Source organism: Miniopterus schreibersii, assembly GCF_964146895.1.
Source record: "Miniopterus schreibersii genome assembly, chromosome: 5".
NCBI lineage: Eukaryota > Metazoa > Chordata > Mammalia > Chiroptera > Miniopteridae > Miniopterus > Miniopterus schreibersii.
Window position 1 is genome coordinate 47,414,038 of NC_138106.1, and position 20,098 is coordinate 47,434,135.

The 20,098-nt window shown below is 51.8% G+C and overlaps 1 protein-coding gene across 5 annotated transcripts in view; it reads left to right on the forward strand.

Annotated features, from left to right (window-relative positions):
* Nucleotides 1–20,098, forward strand: part of MYLK (myosin light chain kinase) — a 230,189-nt gene that overhangs the window by 149,070 nt on the left and 61,021 nt on the right. For 4 of the 5 annotated variants that reach the window (XM_081138328.1, XM_081138327.1, XM_081138330.1 and 1 more), the window contains 4 exons: nt 925–996; nt 1,437–2,527; nt 9,946–10,062; nt 18,436–18,522. In XM_081138328.1, coding sequence (XP_080994454.1) covers nt 925–996; nt 1,437–2,527; nt 9,946–10,062; nt 18,436–18,522 — 1,367 coding nt within the window. Of the gene's footprint in view, nt 1–924; nt 997–1,436; nt 2,528–9,945; nt 10,063–10,397; nt 10,512–18,435; nt 18,523–20,098 lie in introns of those variants that run through there. The other variant, XM_081138331.1, reaches the window with a different exon arrangement.

The following is a 20,098-nucleotide window of genomic DNA, read 5'->3' on the forward strand; positions in this document are numbered from 1 at the left end:
AACAGGACCTCTTGGCTGGTCAGAGCTCAGAAACGCCAGCAGATGGCAGCCTTGTGGGGCCAGAGGGCTGCGCTGCTGCTGTAAGTCCTCTAAAGCACCCAAGCTTGGAATAGCCCTTCCACTGAGCAGAGGGGCGCCTCAGCTGGTCACCCCCCAGCTCGGAGACACTGAACAGTTTTAACAGTGAGTTGAAGAATCCAGAGGCCTCTCCATCTGAAGGAAGCAGAAAAAGGGCCACCCATTACGGAGACACCTGCTAGGTTTCAATACAAAAATTCTGATCTGAGGGCATTAGCCAATGGGTACGGATTGGAGGGTGTTCTCATTTCATGAGCAGGCAAAGGGGAAGTAGCCGATGGGGGGACACTGTGAGGAGAGGGGAGTAACCAGCTCTGTACTAAGGGAGCACAGAACCCAACTCAAGGACACTGGGCAGACTGACCAAGGCCACTCAGTCCAGACCAAGCAGCTCCATCACAGCCCCCATCAGGTTTAGTCTTTACTCTTTTTTTTCTTGATTGAGTAATCAGTTGATTGAATTATTTTTGTAATATACTTACAGAAAAGTATTCCTGCTTTTGGATGACTGTCTTAGCTGTTGTCCAGAAGATACTGGTTTTTTTCGTCTTGTTTTTGTTTTTGTTTTTTCCTTTTTAAACAAGAGCTGGGAAAATAAATAGTGAGCCAAGGGGGAAGGGAGGGGCGGAGAAGTGAAAGAAGGGGAGGGGAGGGCCTGGCCCTAAATCTAGGTCTGGGGTGGGTGTGTTGGGGTCACAGCTAAGCCTGTGGTCCCATCTTTCCTGGAGCCAGCAGCCAGCCTATGGCCAAGTTGCTGCCTGCCCTGCCCTCATCACAGCCCTTGGGCTCAGGAGGCCCTCAGCCTAGAGAGCCTCTTGATCTGTACTGATCCCTTGAATTCTTTAGGAACCAGGTTGGTGAATGCAGTTGCCAGGTGTCACTGATGCTGCAGAGCAGCCCTACCCGAACCCCCCTGCGGTGAGTGCCCCCCAGGAGGTGACTGGCCAGGCCCCCTGCCACTGCCCACGCACCTTCCTCCTGGCCCCTGCAGGCCCAGTCCAGCAGCCCCAGATTGTTTGTATCCTCCAGCTGAGGCTGCCCAAGCCAAGAGGGAGAGATTGGAAGGCGAATGAGGGAGGGAGAGCAGGGGAGGAGAGGGGGGTGAATTTCTTTCTTTTTTTTTTTTTTTTTGCACACACCCTTATAAGGCTACTGAAGTCATTACCAATGTAACAACCAACTAAGCAAGCAAGCGCCTCTCCCCAATGCTCCCTTCTATAAACACAGCCTGGCCAGCCCCACCATTCCTTCCCCTCCCCTCTACCCTCCTCCCTCAGGGATTTGCTCTCCCCTGACGGCTCCTTTTCACCCGGCCCCTTTCCTCCTGCTTCTTTCCATTTTCCCCTCACTGGTTGCAGGGGGAGGGAGCCTGCCAGCTGTGAGGGCCTCTGCGGCCGAGGAGTTGGTGCTGATGGTGGCGATGGTGACTGCTATGGAACCCTGAGGCCTAGCTGGCCAGCAAGAGGGCAGGGTTGGCCAGAGGAGGACGACGGCGAAGGCGTGCGGGGGGTGCTGAAGAGGCGCGTGGAGACCCGGCAGCACACGGAGGAGGCCATCCGCCAGCAGGAGGTGGAGCAGCTGGACTTCCGTGACCTCCTGGGAAAGAAGGTGAGCACCAAGACTGTGTCGGAGGAGGACCTGAAGGAGATCCCAGCTGAGCAGATGGATTTCCGTGCCAACCTACAGCGGCAGGTGAAGCCCAAGACAGTGTCCGAGGAGGAGAGGAAGGTACACAGCCCCCAGCAGGTCGACTTCCGCTCTGTCTTAGCCAAGAAGGGGACTCCCAAGACCCCAGTGCCTGAGAAGGTACCACCTGCAAAACCTGCCACCCCGGATTTTCGCTCCGTGCTGGGCAGCAAGAAAAAATTACCAGCAGAGAATGGTAGCAACAATGCTGAGGCCTTGAATGCCAAGGTGGCAGAAAGTCCCAAGGTTGTGGGCAATGCCAAGCCTGCTGAGACCCTGAAACCCTTGAGCAATGCCAAGCCAGCTGAGACCCCAAAACCTTTGGGCAATGCCAAGCCAGCTGAGACCCCAAAACCCTTGGGCAATGCCAAGCCAGCCGAGACCCCAAAACCTTTGGGCAATGCCAAGCCAGCTGAGACCCCTAAACCCTTGGGCAATGCCAAACCAGCTGAGACCCCAAAACCCTTGGGCCACGCCAAAGCAGCTGAGACCCCGAAACCAGCAGTGAAAGAAGTCACGAAGGAGGTTAAGAATGATGTGAACTGCAAGAAGGGGCACTCAGGAGGCACAGATAATGAACAAAGATCGGAGAGCCAAGGGACAGCCCCGACCTTCACGGAGAAGCTACGAGATGTCCATGTGGCCGAGGGCGAGAAGCTGCTACTCCAGTGCCAGGTGTCTTCTGACCCCCCGGCCACCATCACCTGGACGCTGAATGGAAAGACACTCAAGACTACCAGGTTCATCATCCTCTCCCAAGAAGGTAAAGAGGGCAGGGGCTGGGGAGGAAGGAACTTTTGCATGAGGGTCACTGCCAGCTCATGGGGCCTTGGTCTTATTGAGGACCCCTCTTAGTACACAGCCTCTGTGTGCCTCTCACTCACAGGACAGGTGCCCTGCTCAGGGTCCGTGGGCACACACTCCATTCCTGTGGGGTGTGAGTGGGAGTGTAGTTCTGTGGCACATGCCCAGATCTTGGCATCTCTCCAGCAGGGCCCTCTCAGCACCCCAGCAGTGGCCTCCTCAGAGCACACGGGGCCTGAACTAATGCCCCACAGCTCTTGCTTGGAGAGGGCTCTGTTCACAGGTTTGAAAATGAAGGCACAGGGGCCAGAGCCCACCAGGGACTCCAAGCTTACAGTTGCTTTTGCAGCAGCATTTTGGGTTTAGGGAAGGGTGTGCAGTGACGGGATGGCATAGGACTGATTTGGGGTCAACAACTGAAGTCTTGATAACATAGTGGGTTTGAAGGGACCTGTGGGAGAACCTAAAACCCAAACATCCCCTATGGCACACGCTCCCAGCAGACAGAGCAGCTCGCTTCCTAATTTGGATGAGATTTTCGTTTGCTGCTATTTCACATTCTTGGGTGGGGGGGGGCTCTAAGTCTTGCCATCTGGGGCCTTTTGGGGTCTGGAGTTCTAGAGAAGTGATGAGGTGAGGGGGGTATTTTCCCTGGACCCTCAATTGGGTTTGAAATGTTTTTGTAAATTCCAAACCTGGGAGGGAGCTCCAAGTCCGGGAGACTTCCCTCACCCCATTCTGGTGGCCAGCAGAGTATGGCCTGAGCATGAGGCTGATGCTTGTGGCTCTGGGCTGGGCAGGGCACAAAGCTCCCCAGGAAGTGGCATTTTACCTTGGAGGGTAGAGAGCTGCCAGAGCAGAGGCCCAAGAGGACAGGTCCTGTCAAGTCCAGATCAGCTGAGATTTCAGAAACACTCCCTGCACTGCTGCTCTCCTCCTGTCCTCCACCTCACCCCTCTCCACTCCCTCCCTGACACTGTGATCTGCTTCCTTCCTCCCTTCCAAAGCCCAGAGTGAAGCCCTGGAAGATAGAGGTAGCCCCTCAGGTCATGATGAAGCTTCTCTCTCGCTCTGCATCTCAGACAGCAGATCTGGAACAGCTGAACATTTTGAGTCTAAATGCTGGAGTAGTAGAGGGGAAATTGGCCAGGAGAGAGAAAAATGTTTTCTTTTCTGCTAATGTGTTGACAGGATAGCTTTTCCACATGGATATGGCCATATTGGTAGGGTCCTCCAGAAGTCACCTCATCCACCCTCTTGCCTTTGCTAGTCCAGCCTGCCACACGCAGGTGGGCATGGGGACTACCAATGGTGGGGTGAGATGTCCAGGGGGGTGGATGCCACAGCCTTCCCTGTCACCCCTGTGGGCCCCTCCCAAACGGAAAGTCTTTGGTAAAACTGATCCAGAACTTTGACCAGGAGCATTTCCCAGGTTACCCTGAGGTGATATCTCCTGGCAGGGTGGAGGGTGGGCCGCTGCCGTCCTTGGGGCATGTGTATCACACAGGATTGCGCAATGTGATGTCCATAGCAGCACAGCCTCAGAAAGACTGATATTCAGACAGCTGAAGGCAATGCCCAAAGCTCGGAGACCTGCATGGAACCTGCAGAGTCACCAGCAGTCACTTATAAACAATCCACTCAACTAAATAATGTAAGCAGACCTCAGCCCTGGTCTCAGAAACACGCTTGAGCCATTAGACGTTGCTGCTCTTGCCCAGAGTGCAGCAGTCTGTTACATCTGCTGGTCACTGAGTGTTAAAGGGCATAGAGACCTGGCTACTCCAGCATTACTTCCCCCAGAAACCATCTCAAAGGGGCAGTTTTGATCCAAAGCAGCAGAAGAAGACATGAAAAGAAGGCCAGCACAAGGAGAAGATAGACAGGGACTATGAGGGAGATGAGAGGGGTTTATGGAGACAGTCCCAAATCCAACTTTAAAAAATATTCTAAATAGTTGTAATTCTCCTTTGAAAAATAAGAACAGCAGGCATGTATTGAACACTACGGGCCCAGCACTGTCCTGGACATCTTACACTTTTCCCTCACTTAATCCTCCCAACTACTATGCTACCCATCGAACAGAGAAGCTAAGTGCCTTGCTCAAGGTTGCACAGCTGGCTAGTAACAGGGCCGGGATTTGAATGCAGACAGTTCCAATGCCTAGACCACTATGATATGTTACCTCTAAGTTAATTCTTGTTAGCATGTCAGCATACTGATGCAGCTGGGAAACCTTTCATGATCCATCCGCTCACCAAGAGAGCTGCCTATCAAGGAAAAATGCTAATGACTACCCCTCATCACTGTCAACAGTGGTCAAGAGGCTGAAGGACTGGTGGTGCTCTCGGGCTTGCCAAATCTCTGGTATTTTCACTACAATGGAGGAAGCAAACCCTGAAACAGTCCTGTCCTGTCCATCTTGCCACAGTAGAGAGAGTGCCTCGTCTCAAAATATCAGCCCCACTTTCTTTCTGTCCAGCCATCATTCCTCCCTCAGAGCTTCGCTCTCCAAGTCGTCAAGATCCTGGGTTAAACAGAGACCCAGGAGAAAGCCCATCTTAGAGCTCTATCAGTGACCACCTCAAGCCCCACTGCACGGAGTAGGTCCCTCAGAGAGGTGTGAGTGGATCTGCTGTCAATAGAAAGAGAGAATACACGTTCACAATGATCAAGCTATCCCAGTCAAGTGCCCATGATGAGCTTCTGGGAGCAGGAGGAGAGGGAGCTGAGTGCTGGGGCCACTGATGGTAAGAGCTGGGTCTAGATTGTGACCTTGAAGGTAGACCAGAACTCCCAGCCCAGAAGAGGGAAGGTATGGGCTTCCTAGGCAGGGGCACAGTAGCTACGAATGCAGGCCTGCTCACAGGATGGTCTGGGCTATAGAGGAAGGGAAGGCATGGCCTCAGCCCACCCTGTGTCATGCTGAGGAACTATTCCAAAGGCAGTAGGGAGCCATGAGAGAGTTTTGAATGAGAAGCAGTGCACACAAAGCTGGGGTTTAGGGGGCTTGATTGACTCTGTGCCCAAAGACAAGTAAGGCGCCTACTGAAGAGGTTTGAGAGGAAGGTGGTGAGGCCTGAATTAACAAGGTAGGCAGGGGCACAGACAGGAAATAACCAGTTCAAGAAGCAAGGACAGAATTAGCAGAACCTGTGGCTTGAAAGGGTGGGGATAGAGGGGCAGGGAAGAGGAAGGGGTAGAAGACCACTGAGCGTCACTGTCTGGGTGACTGGGGTCAGTGAAGGCATCAGTGAATATAGGAAGCTGTGGTTTGAGGTGGTTTGTCGGAGAAGATGGAGGGGGTGACTGTGCAGGTCTCCTGGCGCTTCACACCCCACAGCATCCCCTCTGCCCCCACTTCCCTGACTTGAAACTCTTGCTCCACTGCACCGAACCATGTACAGTCTTCCCTTCTAAGATCAAGATTCACTTCCTCCAGGATGCCCTCCGAGACTCCTGTCACTGCCTTTGGCCATGAGAAACTCTTGGGCTCTCCTCCCCCCACATCAGCATGTATGTCTGGGCACTAACTGCTAGTGGATGCTCTGTTTATAGGTTTCAGGGGGCTTCTCTGAACTTGCGACTTGGATAGGGCTTGTAGCCCGCATGCCCTCCGAAACTGGGTTATGTCCACCCCACTTAGTGCTGAGGAGAGCAGAGGAAGTGTGACAGCAGCCCAGTCAGTTGGAGTGTCCATTAATTCTTGGAGGGACATGTGGAGATGTCCTCCCTCTTCCTGTCTGTTCAAGAGCTTCAGGGTGCCTAGTGTTCATTTCCAATGCTGGGCCTGCCTGCCAGGCTGGTAGAGTGGCCACACCAGGCCCTCTCTGAACCTACAGCAGCTGAGGCCTCAGGAGTGGGAACCCGATGAGCCAGGGGGGCTCTGTGCTGCCCTAGAGGGGCTTCCATCTTTGTGCCTTGTTTCCTGTCCCCAGGCCAAACTTCTTTCTTGGCAAAAATTTTTACCAGTCTAATAACAAGGATTCATTTTTGTTGCTATTGTCAACCGATGATTCATTTTTAATTGCCTTCAGTGTGGGACCTTGCAAAAGCTTTTTCAAAACCTTTATAAGTTCATCCTACAAAACACAAGGATTTATGTAGCACCTACTATGTGTGAGGCATTATTCTAGCCCTTTTCATTGTAGGCACAATCCACTCAAGAACTCTGAGTTAGGAGGGGTTTTTTCTTTTAAGAAACTAAAGGTATACCTTGGAGATATTGTGGGTTCGGTTCCAAACCATTGCGATAAAGCAAGTCGTAATGCAATAAAACAACTTGTAATCTTTTTGCTGGTGAAGGGTCTTGCCTTCAGTTTGTAAAAAACGTAACACCTGTGGAGCACGATAAAGCAAAGTGCAATAAAACGAGGTATGCCTGTATATTATCTTTTACGAGGCAAGTTGAATTTGATTAAATGTTCATGACTCTCTTTTGCATAAATCTTACCAGGTCACCTGCTACAGAAATGCGCCTTTGTCATTCTCAGAATGGCAAATATTTTTTTTCACTGTGACTGCATTCCAGGCTCAGGAAAAACATTCATAATAGATATGGTCACTGCCCTCCAAGAGCTAGTGTGGGAGACAGGCATAGGTTTCAGCAATGGCGTTGAGAGACATGTTTTGATTAAGCTAAGCTTAGGGCACAGAAGAGGTCCATCTATGGCTGGGAGTGCTTAGCTTAGGAGTGACATGGAAGGCACCATCTCTGAGGAGGTGACCTGGAGCTGAGTTTCACTGTTCGGACATGCCAGGGAGCCAGGCCCTGCTGACTGAGGGCAGCCTTGGAGCAGAATCTCCAGGGCTTTGGGCCACTCCCTCCACCATGCACATCCCTGTCTTCTCCATACACCATGCACTTGGGAAAAGAGCAAGGTGGGGGATCTTAGACCCCATGACCGTGAGAGGCTCTCCCAGGGACAGTTTAGCTGAGCCATTCACTGGATTCCTGGTTCTGTGGTAACTGCTCCCATCCCCCTCACCTCCCTCTCAAAATTCCCCACCAGGCTGAGGCTTCTCAAAAAAACACGCTGGGAAACGTTTTTCTTCTGGAGGTCAGGAATAAGCTGTCCCACAGGAAATACCAGATTCTTCAATCTGAGCTTGCTGAGGCTCCAAGCCTGCCTGGGGGCCCTCCCCCAGCCCACGCATGTGGCCAGGGGTCCAGGCTTTGAGCGGCTTGGGAAAGCTGCCTACTGGCACTTTCCCTGGTGAGGGGCGAGGGCTGTGGTCTAAATGCTCCACTTGTCCCGGTGGTCGACCTCACTACTGTCTCTGCAGTTTGTGCCATTTGGTTTAAGGCCGAAGGCAGCTGGGGGACTGAAACCAAAAGGCAATCAAGGATTCGAACAGGATGTGCACTGGGAGTGGGGTATCTGCTCCCAGAGCCTTAGCCTCAGACTGAGGGGAAATTGCAAGATGGGGTCTGTTTCCTCTAAGCCTTGAGTTTTGGGGTCAGAGGTCATCTTAGCCTTCTACTCCCCTCCCAGATAAGTGGAAAGTTCTCTCTCTAGAATATAGTTAACTCATTCCTCCATTCCTGTGCCTCAGGGCTCATATTCTCATGACAGACTTCCTAAAGATCCAACTTAAACCCTTTCTGTTACACTTTCTGCAGATTCTCTCTTACAGTGAAAGAAATCCCAATCCATTGCCCTCCCCTGTAGAAGAACTCAGCAAGGCCTTGCCAGAGAGGCAAGGTCTTATAAGGGGGTGGGCATGCAGATCAGCCATCCTGCCCCACGTAGTCAGTAGGACTGTGGTTTCCCTGTGTTTTGTTGTTGTTGTTGTTGTTTTTCAAATATAAGTGAAAGTTATTTGGAAAGTCACAGAGAAAGAAAAAGTGAGCCAGCTGGGCTGCATGGGCTCAGGAAATGAGTTCCTGAGGCAAAAGAATGGCCCTTGAAGCTTAGGAGAGAAAGACAGCAATGGCCTTGAGGGAAGAAGAGGGGGAAAGGTGCAGGTGTGCTCCAGAGAGAAAGCACCAGGTTTTCCTGTTTAAGCCACACCCAGGTGCCAAGAAGTGAAGCGAACTATTAAGACTCCTCTTCCTCTTGCAGCCTTAGTGAGGTTGTCTGGGCAGAACTCACATCATCCTTCCTCTCTCTGAATATTCTTGTATTTGTTGGTCAAGTCTGCATCTGTCTAATAGAGGTGAGGGTACTTGTTGAGATCCAAGGCCCTTTGGGAGTTGTGTCTGCGGACCTCCCTTCTGGCCAAACCACCCACACATACCTGGGTGGGATACACAGCTCTGCCCACCCTGGGCAGTGGTAGGGGGAAGGGAAGTGGCCAAAGCCAGTGGCTCCAGGCAGCAGGATGCACATGGCTCTGGCTCTGTCCCCCTCCTTGCGTGATGACTACTCCCCTGACAGCAGGGGCAGCTTTGGGCAGGACGGCATGCTGTTGGCTTGTTGTATGTCTCAAGGCAGGAACTAGGGAACTGATTGCTGCCCGACTACCTGGCCCAGCAGGCCCAGTCCTCAGCTGGCCTCTCCCACAGCCCGAGGGAAACTCCCCAAGGGGATTCCCCCAGACAAGGAACTAGCCATGGGATGAGAGATCCAGGATGGGTAAGGACCAGACCCCAGATTCTTGTGTATACCCAGCCCATCTCCTCCTTCCCCCAGCCAGGCCAGAAGAGGTGTGCTGGGGTGAAGGTAGACTGGGTGAGAGTCCTCGGGATAGAAGGCCATCTCTACCCTTCCCTGAGGTGGCCAAAAGACCCGGCACCGAAGGGAGGCAGCTCCAAAGTGCCCTTCTCCCATCCCACGATTCTCAACTCAGATACCATTCCTGCAAAACCAGCTCCAGGGTCCCAGGCTACAGTTACCTCCTTCTCCCAGCACATCTTCCCACAGGCCAGGGCCCCTGCGGGACAGACTCCTGCCTTCCCCCACCCACCTCTCTGTTCAGAACTTTTTCTGAGATGCATTCCCAGAATCACTGCTGTAAACTGAGCAGAGCTCCCTCAGCGGCTACCTTTCCTCACACAGGTCTATAAACCTGTGTCTGGCTACTGCTTAGCGCTCTTGGTGATGCCCCAGTGTGTATGACCTGTGTCCACCTGCTCCTTCATTGGATTAGATTGTAGAGACTATTTCTTTCCCTTCTTCTGTGCCTTTTCCTTAATGTCCTCATAAGAGAACTCTCTAGAAGAAGGTTACAGGGTCTAAGAGGGAGTATGTTTAGGGATCAATTATTTTGGACCTGGCGTTAGTGGGGATAGCGGTTGGTTCCCACCGGGCCTCTGGCTCCTGGGCTCCGAGTGGCTGCCCGTGGGAATAACACTTGCCGACCGTGCTGCAGGTTCCAGGGCAAGTATTGGCCCCATACCTGGTCCATTCAGCAGTCCTTCCTCTTCCTCTCCAGGCTCCCTCTGCTCCGTCTCCATCGAGAAGGCACTGCCAGAGGACCGAGGCACATACAAGTGTGTGGCCAAGAATGTCGCCGGCCAGGCCGAGTGCTCCTGCCAAGTCACCGTGGACGGTAGGTCGCGCCCACCCGTCGCCATCACCCAAAGTCCCACCTCTCACACACCCTCCCTTCCCACCACACCTGAACAGGACTGCACCGAGGCTACTGTCCGACCCGAGGCGTTCCTTCTGTGGGTGTCAGGCTGTCTTTTGCAGAAACATGACAGGAAGGAAAGTGGGAGCCCTACTTGAAGGTCCTGTGTGGCCTCAGCCCCACTCCTGGCTGGGAGGAGGAGGGGATCACCTTGTCGCCTCCTCTCCCCAGTCCTGGCTCCACCCCCCAGAACCTTGCTGAACAGGGAAGCCGGGCACAAGGCAAGAGGAGAAAAGACACACCCACAGGAAAGTGACTGCCCAGTCACTTTTTTTATAAGCCACACAAACAAGTGCCTGTGCTGGCAGAATAGCCGGTGAGGAGCAGGGAGCAGAGTGGGGTCGATGTGGGGAGGCTTCGTGGAGGAGGTGAGTCGGAGCTGTGTCTTTCCCTAGAGGGGATAGGGCTGCCTCTGCAGGAAGGAAAAAGCACCAGGAGCAGAGCAGAGGGAGGGGAAGGGACACGTGGGGACAGAGAGGCCTGCCAGGTCTGAGGGGAGTTTCCGAGTGATGAAGGGGTAACACCAAACTGTCTTGAGGAGTCAGGATCTGTCTTAAAGAAATGCAGGCAGTGTGTTTGTGACTCTTCTTTCTCCCCTCTGTGTGCAGTTTAGAATTAGAGACTCAGAAGTGGAACAAACCTGTGATGGTTTAGGCTACCACCCCCACTTTATAGAATAGAAAGCTGAGGCCATTCAGAGAGGGACAACGTCCTGCCCATTTAGGGCCAAGCCAGGGCCAGAATCCCATCTCAGGCCTCAGTCCAGTACCCTTTCTTTACGTTGTTATTTGCTTGGAACTGCTTAAAAATGTAGTTTGGGGAAAACAATTTTTTGCCCTTGAAATGCTGGTTAGTAACCTTTAGTGACACGATTTAAAAACTGGTGTTCAAAGAAAGCATCTTGAAGACCAGCTTTGTTGTTCCAACTGCTGAATATGACTGCTTGGGCTCTAAATTCTGACCTATTTCATTGTCAGTCCATAAGATGTAGAATCTTCATCCCCATTCTGGATTTTATCATGATTTCCTGGTTACAAAAGCTGAGATCTATGATATATAATGAATGGGAGAGAAGAGTCTTAAAAAGAAAAATCTTTTTAAAAAATACACACAATGGCATCACAAATTAAACTGTCCAAAGCAAAGAGAAAAGCTGAAATTGTCAAATATTGTGCATCTACCTAGAGTTCTGTGAATGTCTTTGCCACAGGGGCTCTGAGTCTAAGGGAACAGATTTGATGGGTTAAGGTGTGTGGTCAGTTCTGAGGGGGGTTTGAAACACATGTTTTGAGGCTCTGAGTAGGGGCTGCTGCTGCTAGTTAGTTACTCCTGTGTGTGACCTGGGCTGTCACCCACCCAAGTGGATCCTGCTTCTTTCTAGACAGGTGCTGCAGTTAAAAAAAAAAAAAATAGTGTTTCTGAGAACTTGACCCCAGAAGCTTATTCCTAACAGCCCCACTACTCATGTGGGACCCATGCCGGTTCCAGCCAATCTATAAGGAAGCTCAGCCTGCTAATGAGATTATCTGCTGTGGAATCCCCAGCCTCTGGGTCCTGCTTGCTGAAGGCAGAACAGCAGTTTATTCTCTTTATCTGCAAAATGTCAGCACCTTTTCGAGAAACAGCAAGTGGTTTGCTTTTCAAACCAAACTTTATTTTCAAAATAAAATTTCCTTTTCCCCTACAGAATACATTTGGGGAATCTTTTCTTTTTCAAAAGTTTTGGAGAATCCATTCTGCAACTTAAGGGACTTTTTTGCCCATAAATAGGTCTCCTAGTTCATTTTCTTGCTCTCTCCATTAATCTTGATGACCTTCATTATTTATCTCTAGTTCCTGCAAAGAGGCCTCTGCAGGAGTTGGCCTCAGGCTGCAGATTGGGAGCTGAATCTTTGGAGAAGAGCAAGGAAAGGGCTCTGAGGTAGACCAGCTGAGATAACAGGACTGATTCTCGGTTACTTGGGTCTCCCCCTTGACATGCACTGCTTTCCCTGTTGCTCTACTTGGAGATATATTAGTGCCCTGTGTGCAGGTGGGCTTCTGGCCACATTTAGCTGCATTTTTCCATCAAGAGCCACCTCTGGGAAATAGTAAAGGACTGAAATCTCCTTAACTGCCTTCCTGTGCTCCAGCAGGCTGAATAGGCTTCCTGTCCTTGGTTGGTCTCCTGATCTTCTCAGCTCTCCTCTCTTCCCAAGGCAACAGCACCTAACTTAGAGATCACAGTGGGTTCATGTACCTTTGAAACTATGGGCACAATTTTGTGTTTGTGGGTGAGAGCATTTTTGTGAAGAGAGGATTCATAGTTTTAAATCGATTCTCAAAATGAGCCACAAATTAAAATACACTGGAGAACTGCTTGCCACATTAGTTAACCGTGACTAAGTTTTCAAGCCCAGTCACTGTGGGGTCTTCCAGTCTCTCTCCATCTGCAGCCACCTGCCTGATCTCTGGATAGGACTCGTCCTGCATTCCTCCCAAGGGGCTGTGAGGTCCTTCTCCACAAGGGGTGGGGAAGACAGCTGATGCTGACGTAAGGCAGGCTTCCCCCTGCCACCCGCCCAGCAGGACCCTGCTCCTTGCACTGTCACTCACACAGCCTGTGCCAAACACCATTAAGACTATACATCTCTGGCCAATGTAATGATATATTTTAAGACCTCGTAAAATGACTTTGGCACACTGGCTGTTCTGTATTAACCACGCTACTGTTTCCCTCTCATAGCAAAGGCAAAGGGAGGTAGCCTTTATGATGCAGCAGATCTGGCTATTTTAGTCCTGCTCTTTGAGTCTCTTCCCTAAGAAAAAGGGTGCCAGTGCTCATGTGCACTTTCTTGATTGTGGTCACACTGCCCTTTCCAAGTGCGGCAGAAGACAAGTGTCAACTTGTACCACAGAAGGTAACTGAAGCCTGCAATATGTAAGGACTTGCCAGAAAACTCACCAAGGAAGAGAAAAGACTGACCTTCAAGGCCTGACTCATGCATTTTTAGTTGATGCATTAGTTGGGCAGAGTGTCTTTCTCACTGAGAAAAGCAAGGCTCAGCGAGTGTCAACAGCCTTCCCAGGTCAGGAAGACAGTATACAGGAGATTCAGTGTCTCTGGGTGTCTCTGATCTCGACACACACCCCTCGAGCCACCCTGCACAGGGAGACACAGATGAGTTACCCTGGCAGGACTTGAACCTGGGTATGCCTGGTTTTGAAGCCTGCACCTTTCCACAACCTAGCGTGGCCTCCGGTCTCATGAATCACATGGCAGTGTCCACTCCAAGAATTCCACATCTCCTTTAGTAACAGCCCTTCCCGCTGGGAAGTCCTTTGCATATGTGGCTTGAGTGACCCATTCCCTTTTATTCTGACCCAGGTGAGAGGTGAGGAAACAAAGCCCTTTGTCAGCCAAAATCCCAAGACAGGAGTCAGTGGACACCTCAGTGCCCTCACTGGCTCACCCAGCCCTTCCCAACTCAGGCTGCCCTTCCCCAGCAGCCTGGCTGAGGGCATCTGGCCTCAACTGCTGGTAAGACCAAGGGCTTCGTGACCAGGGAGGGTTGTGCACATGTGTGGTAGGAGGTAATGTGCCAGTGGTCGCCCACGCCAACACTCATTCAATAAATATGTGGGTGCCCACCCTGTGCCAGGCACTGCTTCAGGAGCTGAGGCTAAAAGCAGTAAGCAAAACAGAAGTTTCTGCTTTCAGGGCCTTTACATTCTAGTGAGGGGAGACAGGAATGGGGATGGACAGATGCGGCATAAACTCTCAGGCAATGTCATGTGTTTGAAAAACGCAAAGTGGGGTAATGGGGGAGGGAAGGCTGCCTAAGTGTGATGGGACAACACTGAACATTGAAAGGATTGCTCAGGTGGCTGTGAGGTGACCAGACCCAGAGAAGGTAAAGGGGAGAGCAGGAAGACGCTCTGGGAGGTTGCTGCAATTGTCCAGGCAGGAGACAGTGGCAGCTCAGGCTCCATGGGAGAGGTGGGAGGTGATCAGCCTCATAATCTATTTTGATGGTAGGGCCGATAGGATTGGCTGGTGAATTGGAAATGGAGAAAAAAAGAAGTCAAAGGCAACTCTTGGTTTTCATGGGGAGTGTGTGCAGATCAGTGGTGGTACCACCTACTGAGATTAGACTGCAAGGGCTGGGGTAACGAGCAAGAGTTCCATGCATGTGAAGTTTAAGATGCCCATGAGACTTCTAGGTGAGCATGTCACATAGGCATTGAGATAACCCAGGTTGAGGATAGAGCCAAGATTGGAGACAGGGTATGGGGAACTGTGCACAATGAGGCCATTTGATGCCCTGGGACTGAATGAGGTTCCAGAGGAGCGGCTGTGGATGGAGCAGGGAAGGAGGCAGAGTCCAACATTGAGAAGTAGGGTGGGACAAAATCTGCAAAGAAGATAAGATGGAATGGTCCCAATGAGACGAGACGGGAAGAAATCCAGGAGAGAGGATGTCCTGGAAGCCAAATGGTGATCATTCTGATAGCAAAGGAATGATGGAGATCAACATGTCAAATGAGCTCGGACATTGGCCATTGGATTTGGCAAGCTGGATCTCTTTGGTAACCACGACAAGGGGGTTTAGGGGAGTGATAGTAAAAAAGCCTAATTTGAGGCGTACAGAGACCAAGTCTTTGCTGAAGTCCACACAGCTAATAACTAACTGGGTGGGACTTTAAACCCAAGTGTTGGCTCCTAAACACTGAGATCCAGCTGCTACCATGGCCACCTCTGACTGTGGCTGAACCAATTTTGAGTCACCCTTCTCTTGCTGGCCTTCGTCCTGCCATATTCATAAGTCTGCTCCTATTTTCACATTTCTTCTTCTTTTTTTAATATATCTTTATTGATTTCAGAGAGAGGAAGTGAGAGAGAGAGAGAGAGAGAGAAACATCAATGATGAGAGAGAGTCATTGACTGGCTGCCTCCTGCACGCCCCCTGCTGGGGATGGAGCCCGCAACCCGGGCATGTGCCCTGACTGGAAATTGAACCACGATCTCCTGGATCATAAGTCGGTGCTCAACTGCTGAGCCACATTTATTCTTAATACCATCACAGGTAACTAATGTGTATTAGTTTGAACTAAATAAAGTTGGTGTTTTAGTAGGTCCAAAACATTTGAATATTGGTGAATAGTAGGGTTTAATGAGAAACAGCATAAAAACAGTGTTATGCCAGGCACAGATAAGTACCCAATAAATGCCAGCTCTGACTGCATGCCCCATTCACTCCTTGGCTGAGGTGTTGTTATTCCTGTGTTCCTGGTAAAGGGTCAGGCTCAGAAAAGTCCAGGAATTTGCTCAAGGACTCAAGTCACCAAGCAGCACAGCCAGAAAGGAGCCGTTTCCTAACTGGACTCTTGGTTGTGCCCGCATGCTGCTTGTTCATGGCAGAGAGGGAGGCCGACTCCTCTGCCCTGCCCCCTCATGGGGCTTCTGGAAACTCGGACCCCTTCCTAAAGGCCTCCCTACACCCCTTTCCCCTTTCCCCCTACCTAGGGTTAGAGCTCAGGGAACTGATCTCTTGGGGGAGACAGAAGCAAAAATGTGCCCCTGGAGGGCTGAGTCCAGAGCTAGCCCGTGAGTGGAAGGGGTAAGGCATTGTCCATATAAGGACACATTTTCCTCTCTATATGGAGGCCCCCCACATCCCCCACTGCCATCTTCTTCCCACATGCTTCTTCAGGACACAACCAGACCAGCAAAGGACTCCAGCCCTGGGGCCCAGGTCTAGAAATGGAGTTTAGTTTCATCACCAACTGATTAAAATAGACAGAAAATACAAGCTGCTCTTAAACTTTTATTACTATTATTTTTATCCCCTGGGCAGCTGAGTGAGCACAAAGCTGGCTTTGATTAAGCACATGGTCCTTCCAGCCCACCCCTTGCTGCAGTTCTCACGGAGGTCTAGCGGCTCCTGGGGCAGGCACAGCCCACACAAGGCGGGGGTAGGGCTGCAGAGGAAAGAGGGGCTCCAAGCCAGGGTGGCCTGGTTTGAAAGGGAAAGTGAGCCCCTTTCCTCACGGCCAGATGGGAAGATAAGGTGCAGAGAGCTTCTAAAAACAAGGCTCAGAGCACATGACAGGGGAGTGCACTCACATCAGTGTAAAGCCAGCACCCAAGAGCTGAGGACAGACATAGAGGCTGGAAAAAGGCAGTGGGGGAAGTCAGGGAGGGCTTCCTGAAGGTGGAGAGTTCTAAAGCAGATTTGGAAGGAGATGAGGCAATGTGGTAACAGGAGGGATGAATGAATAGGAAATGATCATTTTTTTGCTCTCCAGAGCACTGTTGCTTTCTCTCCTGTGAGCCTTGTAACACTGTGAGGTAGAGGAAAATCAGTGGCATTCCCTGTGTTCAGATGTGGAAATAGAGACCCAGGGCAGCTGGGTCCTCTGATTATTTGTCCATGATCCCAGGATGGCTGATAACGAAGCCCATACTAGAACCCTCCTCTCTTGGTCACGCCTAACGATGTTTACAAGCAAAACCCAGCACAGCCCCACCAGGAGAGAAGGAAGCTCAGGCCCTATCTCCCTTCTTTCAGGAACCCAGGAAATCTTGGCCTCTCACCCTTTGCTTGCTTATGCCTCGGTTTACCCACCAGTTTAAAGAAACAAAACAAAACAAAAAACCCTCACCCTTCTTTATCTCCCTCCTCTGATGCCCCCAAACGCGCCAGGAGAAAGTTGGCAAAGAGAATGCTGGCGCCGAGAACACAGAACTGTCTGCACGTGTGCTGCCCTCTCCTGCTTGTCCTTAAAAAGGGGGGAAATAGACACATTGCCGGTGCACCTTTCTTCAGATTGTCCTTGGTGCATGTCAGAAGACCTGTGTGCCTCGTTGCCTCCGTGAGCCTGGACAGTGCCTGCCCCGGGCCTCCACCCCTGGGTTTCCCAGCTAACGGAGTGGGCAGGCATCAGCTTGGGAAGGAAGCCTGACCGGTGTGGGGGATTCATGGGCAGATCCACATCCTGGAGCAGGAAAGAGACCCAAATGCCATCTAGAAGGAGCAGTGCATCCAGATGGGAGCACCGAGAACCCACGTGCTAGGCCCCAGCTCTAGCCGCCCATGCCCACCCCTAAAGCCCTAAGAGAGAGATGTGTTGGCAGCCAGGACTGCCCCTCCAGGAGGCAGGGACAGCAAGATGCCCTTCCTCCCCAGCCAAGCCACAGGAATGTGGCTGCGGCCTCAGCTGGAAAGTCCCACCCCACACCCCACCCCCTTTCTCCCTCTGTTTCCTCTCTTCTGGAGCCGGAAAAGGACTTTGAGGGGAGGCTCCCTCCCAGCACCAGCCCTGAAGAGAGCTCCTGGGGAAAATGCTGCAGTGTAGTGATAGCTGGGGGGCCAGCTGCTGCTTATCTGCGCCCCTGGGTGGTTTCCCCTCAACTTCCTAAGTCCAGTCTCCTCAGGGCCAGTGAGGGCCTTTTATGCCCAACCCAGCCCAGCCCAGCCCAGCACGATGTTGCCTGTCTGCCTTGGCAAGGGAGGGTTCCCCTGCACTGCCAACACTGTGCATCCCGTGTGAGAGGGAGCATGGAGGAGGGGCCTGAGGGTTTGTGCATGCACCCATGCAGCATTTTAGCCACCAGGAAGGCTGCTGTCACAGGGTCCCACTGGGTCCTCTTTGGGGAGGCCTTACAGGAGCCCCCACAGTGGGCTCAGGCTCAGTCCAGAGCATGCTGGCTGCCTGCTCAGAGATCTGTGTCAGGTTTGGAGGTTTGATTGTCAGTGTCCATCTGTAGAAGGAAGTCCAAGAACTCAGAGGCTATAAGCCCCTCCAAACTGTGAGCCCAAGAGCAGGACCCTGTTCCCTCCTTCTTCTGTACAAGAGACCCCTCAACACAGAGCAGGCTTCTGGAAACCCAGAATGTTTGCCCTGAGGGAGTCAAGACCCAGTGAAGGGAAAGGATGGGAGAGGTGAGCCAGGGGGTGCCGACTCTCCCCTGCCCTGCGTGATGTGACGCTTGCCAGCAGGTGCTGCTGTGGAGGGGAACGCGTTAGCCATCTCCCTGGTTAGCCTGTGCATCCATCTTGCCCGGGCTCTGCGCTCTCCACCTGATTTATAAGGCCCAGGGCAGCGCCACTCCTTCTTTGGTGCTCTTGTGGAAGAAGGTCCCAGGCCCAGGCTCCGCCGCTGCTCAGCAGCCGCTGAGGTCCTCAGAGTGGAACAGGGACGGGAGGGGACTGTCATTTTGGTTGGGGTGGGATTTTTTTGAGATGCCTCCCCTGCTCATTTCCTTGGGCAGCTGCTGACTCATGTTTGTTGTCACCTGTTTTGTTCCAGATGCTCCCGCCAGTGAGAATGCCAAGGCCCCTGAGATGAAAGCCCGGAGGCCCAAGAGCTCCCTTCCTCCTGCGCTGGGAACAGAGAGTAAGTACTTGTTCAGCTTTTCTAGGCATCCGCAGGACTGAGGGCCAGTGGAGACCCCTGCCTGCACCTGACTGCCCTGTGACCTGGAGCCGGAGCCGGTGGCCTTTTCTTAGGTCCTCCCATCCTTACCCAACCTCCCCACAGCCTGGGCGGAGGCGCATCTCCACGTCCACCCTCAGCGTCACTCGGGGCCTTTCTGCCTCTCTGACTCCTGTGAGAGCGCCTCCTCACCCCTCCCAGTGTCTTTCCTGCTGGCGGGTACACCTTTCGAAACTGTGGCTCAGGCCTCATCACTCCTGGTTGGAGTGCCCGGCAGCCCCTGAGCCTGTGAGTGTCACACAGGTGGACCTCTCGCACTTTGCTGCCCGGCACACCTGCCACACAGGTATACACGCACATCCTGACACTGCCCTCAGCCTGCTTTCCGAGTGCTGCCCCCAACTCCGTTACTCCTATTTTATACTCAGCCAGACCGAGCTCCTCCGTGTGCGCTGGGCAACCCTGCGTTCCTTCCTTCACACCTTGGTTCTGGCGCCTCTCTCATGGGACAGGCTCCCATGGAAAAGCCACCTTGTCCCTGATTTTGTCCTTGCTCCAGCTGGAAGTAACTCTGCCCTCCTGTGAGCTCCCGTAGCCCTCAGCACCTCCCTTCTGCCATTGTCTTCTTCCCAGGGTCATGGTGATGGGCCTGGTCTCATTCTCCCTCCCCCACTGTGGGCTCCCTGAGGGCCACAGCGAGGCCTACTCAAGCTCCCCTTTCCGGATGGCTCTGCTGTGCCTTGCTCACAGGCCCTTATCAGAGCCTCCGAGGATCCGGCGGTAGCTGTGCTACACATGGCCAGGAGGGGAGGAGCTGCTTCTGGGACTGTATACGGCTTTCTCCCTCTCTTTGGGTCTTGGCTTCCCCCAGGGCCCACTTATCTGTTGGCAATGCCTTTACAGGCCCACAAAATTATTCTAACATCTTATAAAATTAGAAGAAAAAAAACTGTAGGTCAAAGAAAATGTTTTCATTCATAATATTAACATAATCATCTTTATACCAGTGCAGTTAGAAATATAATTTGTATGTGTGTATATTTGTGTGTGTGTGTGTGTGTGTGTGTGTGTGTGTATATATTTTTTTTTTCTTTAATGGAGGAAGGGGGTCAATGAAGGCGAAAGTGCCTAGAGTTCAAAGAAGTCATAATGCAGAGCCCTGGCTTCCCCTACTGACTAATTATTGGTCTGATTTTGTTAGAACTATGCTTTGAATCCTCCAGTCTTAACAGAGGGTGTGGAATTGCTTGAACAGCCCTAACACACACTTACTGTGTTTAAAAAACAAATGAGATAGGCTCTTAAATACCCATACTAATAGAGGAAAGTGATTGAGCTTGATGAATTCAAAGGCTGTTTCTCTCTTTCATTACTGTTCAGTGTTCTGTGACTTAGTTTTACTCTTCTTTTCAAAGGAACTCATTTCCCTTCCTAATGATGAGCTTGGGTTCCCGCGTATATACCAGCCAGGCCGTCGGGGATGCTCAGCCTTCAGTTTGGCAGGTCTGCCAAGTCAGAATTATAATTTCTCACGGAT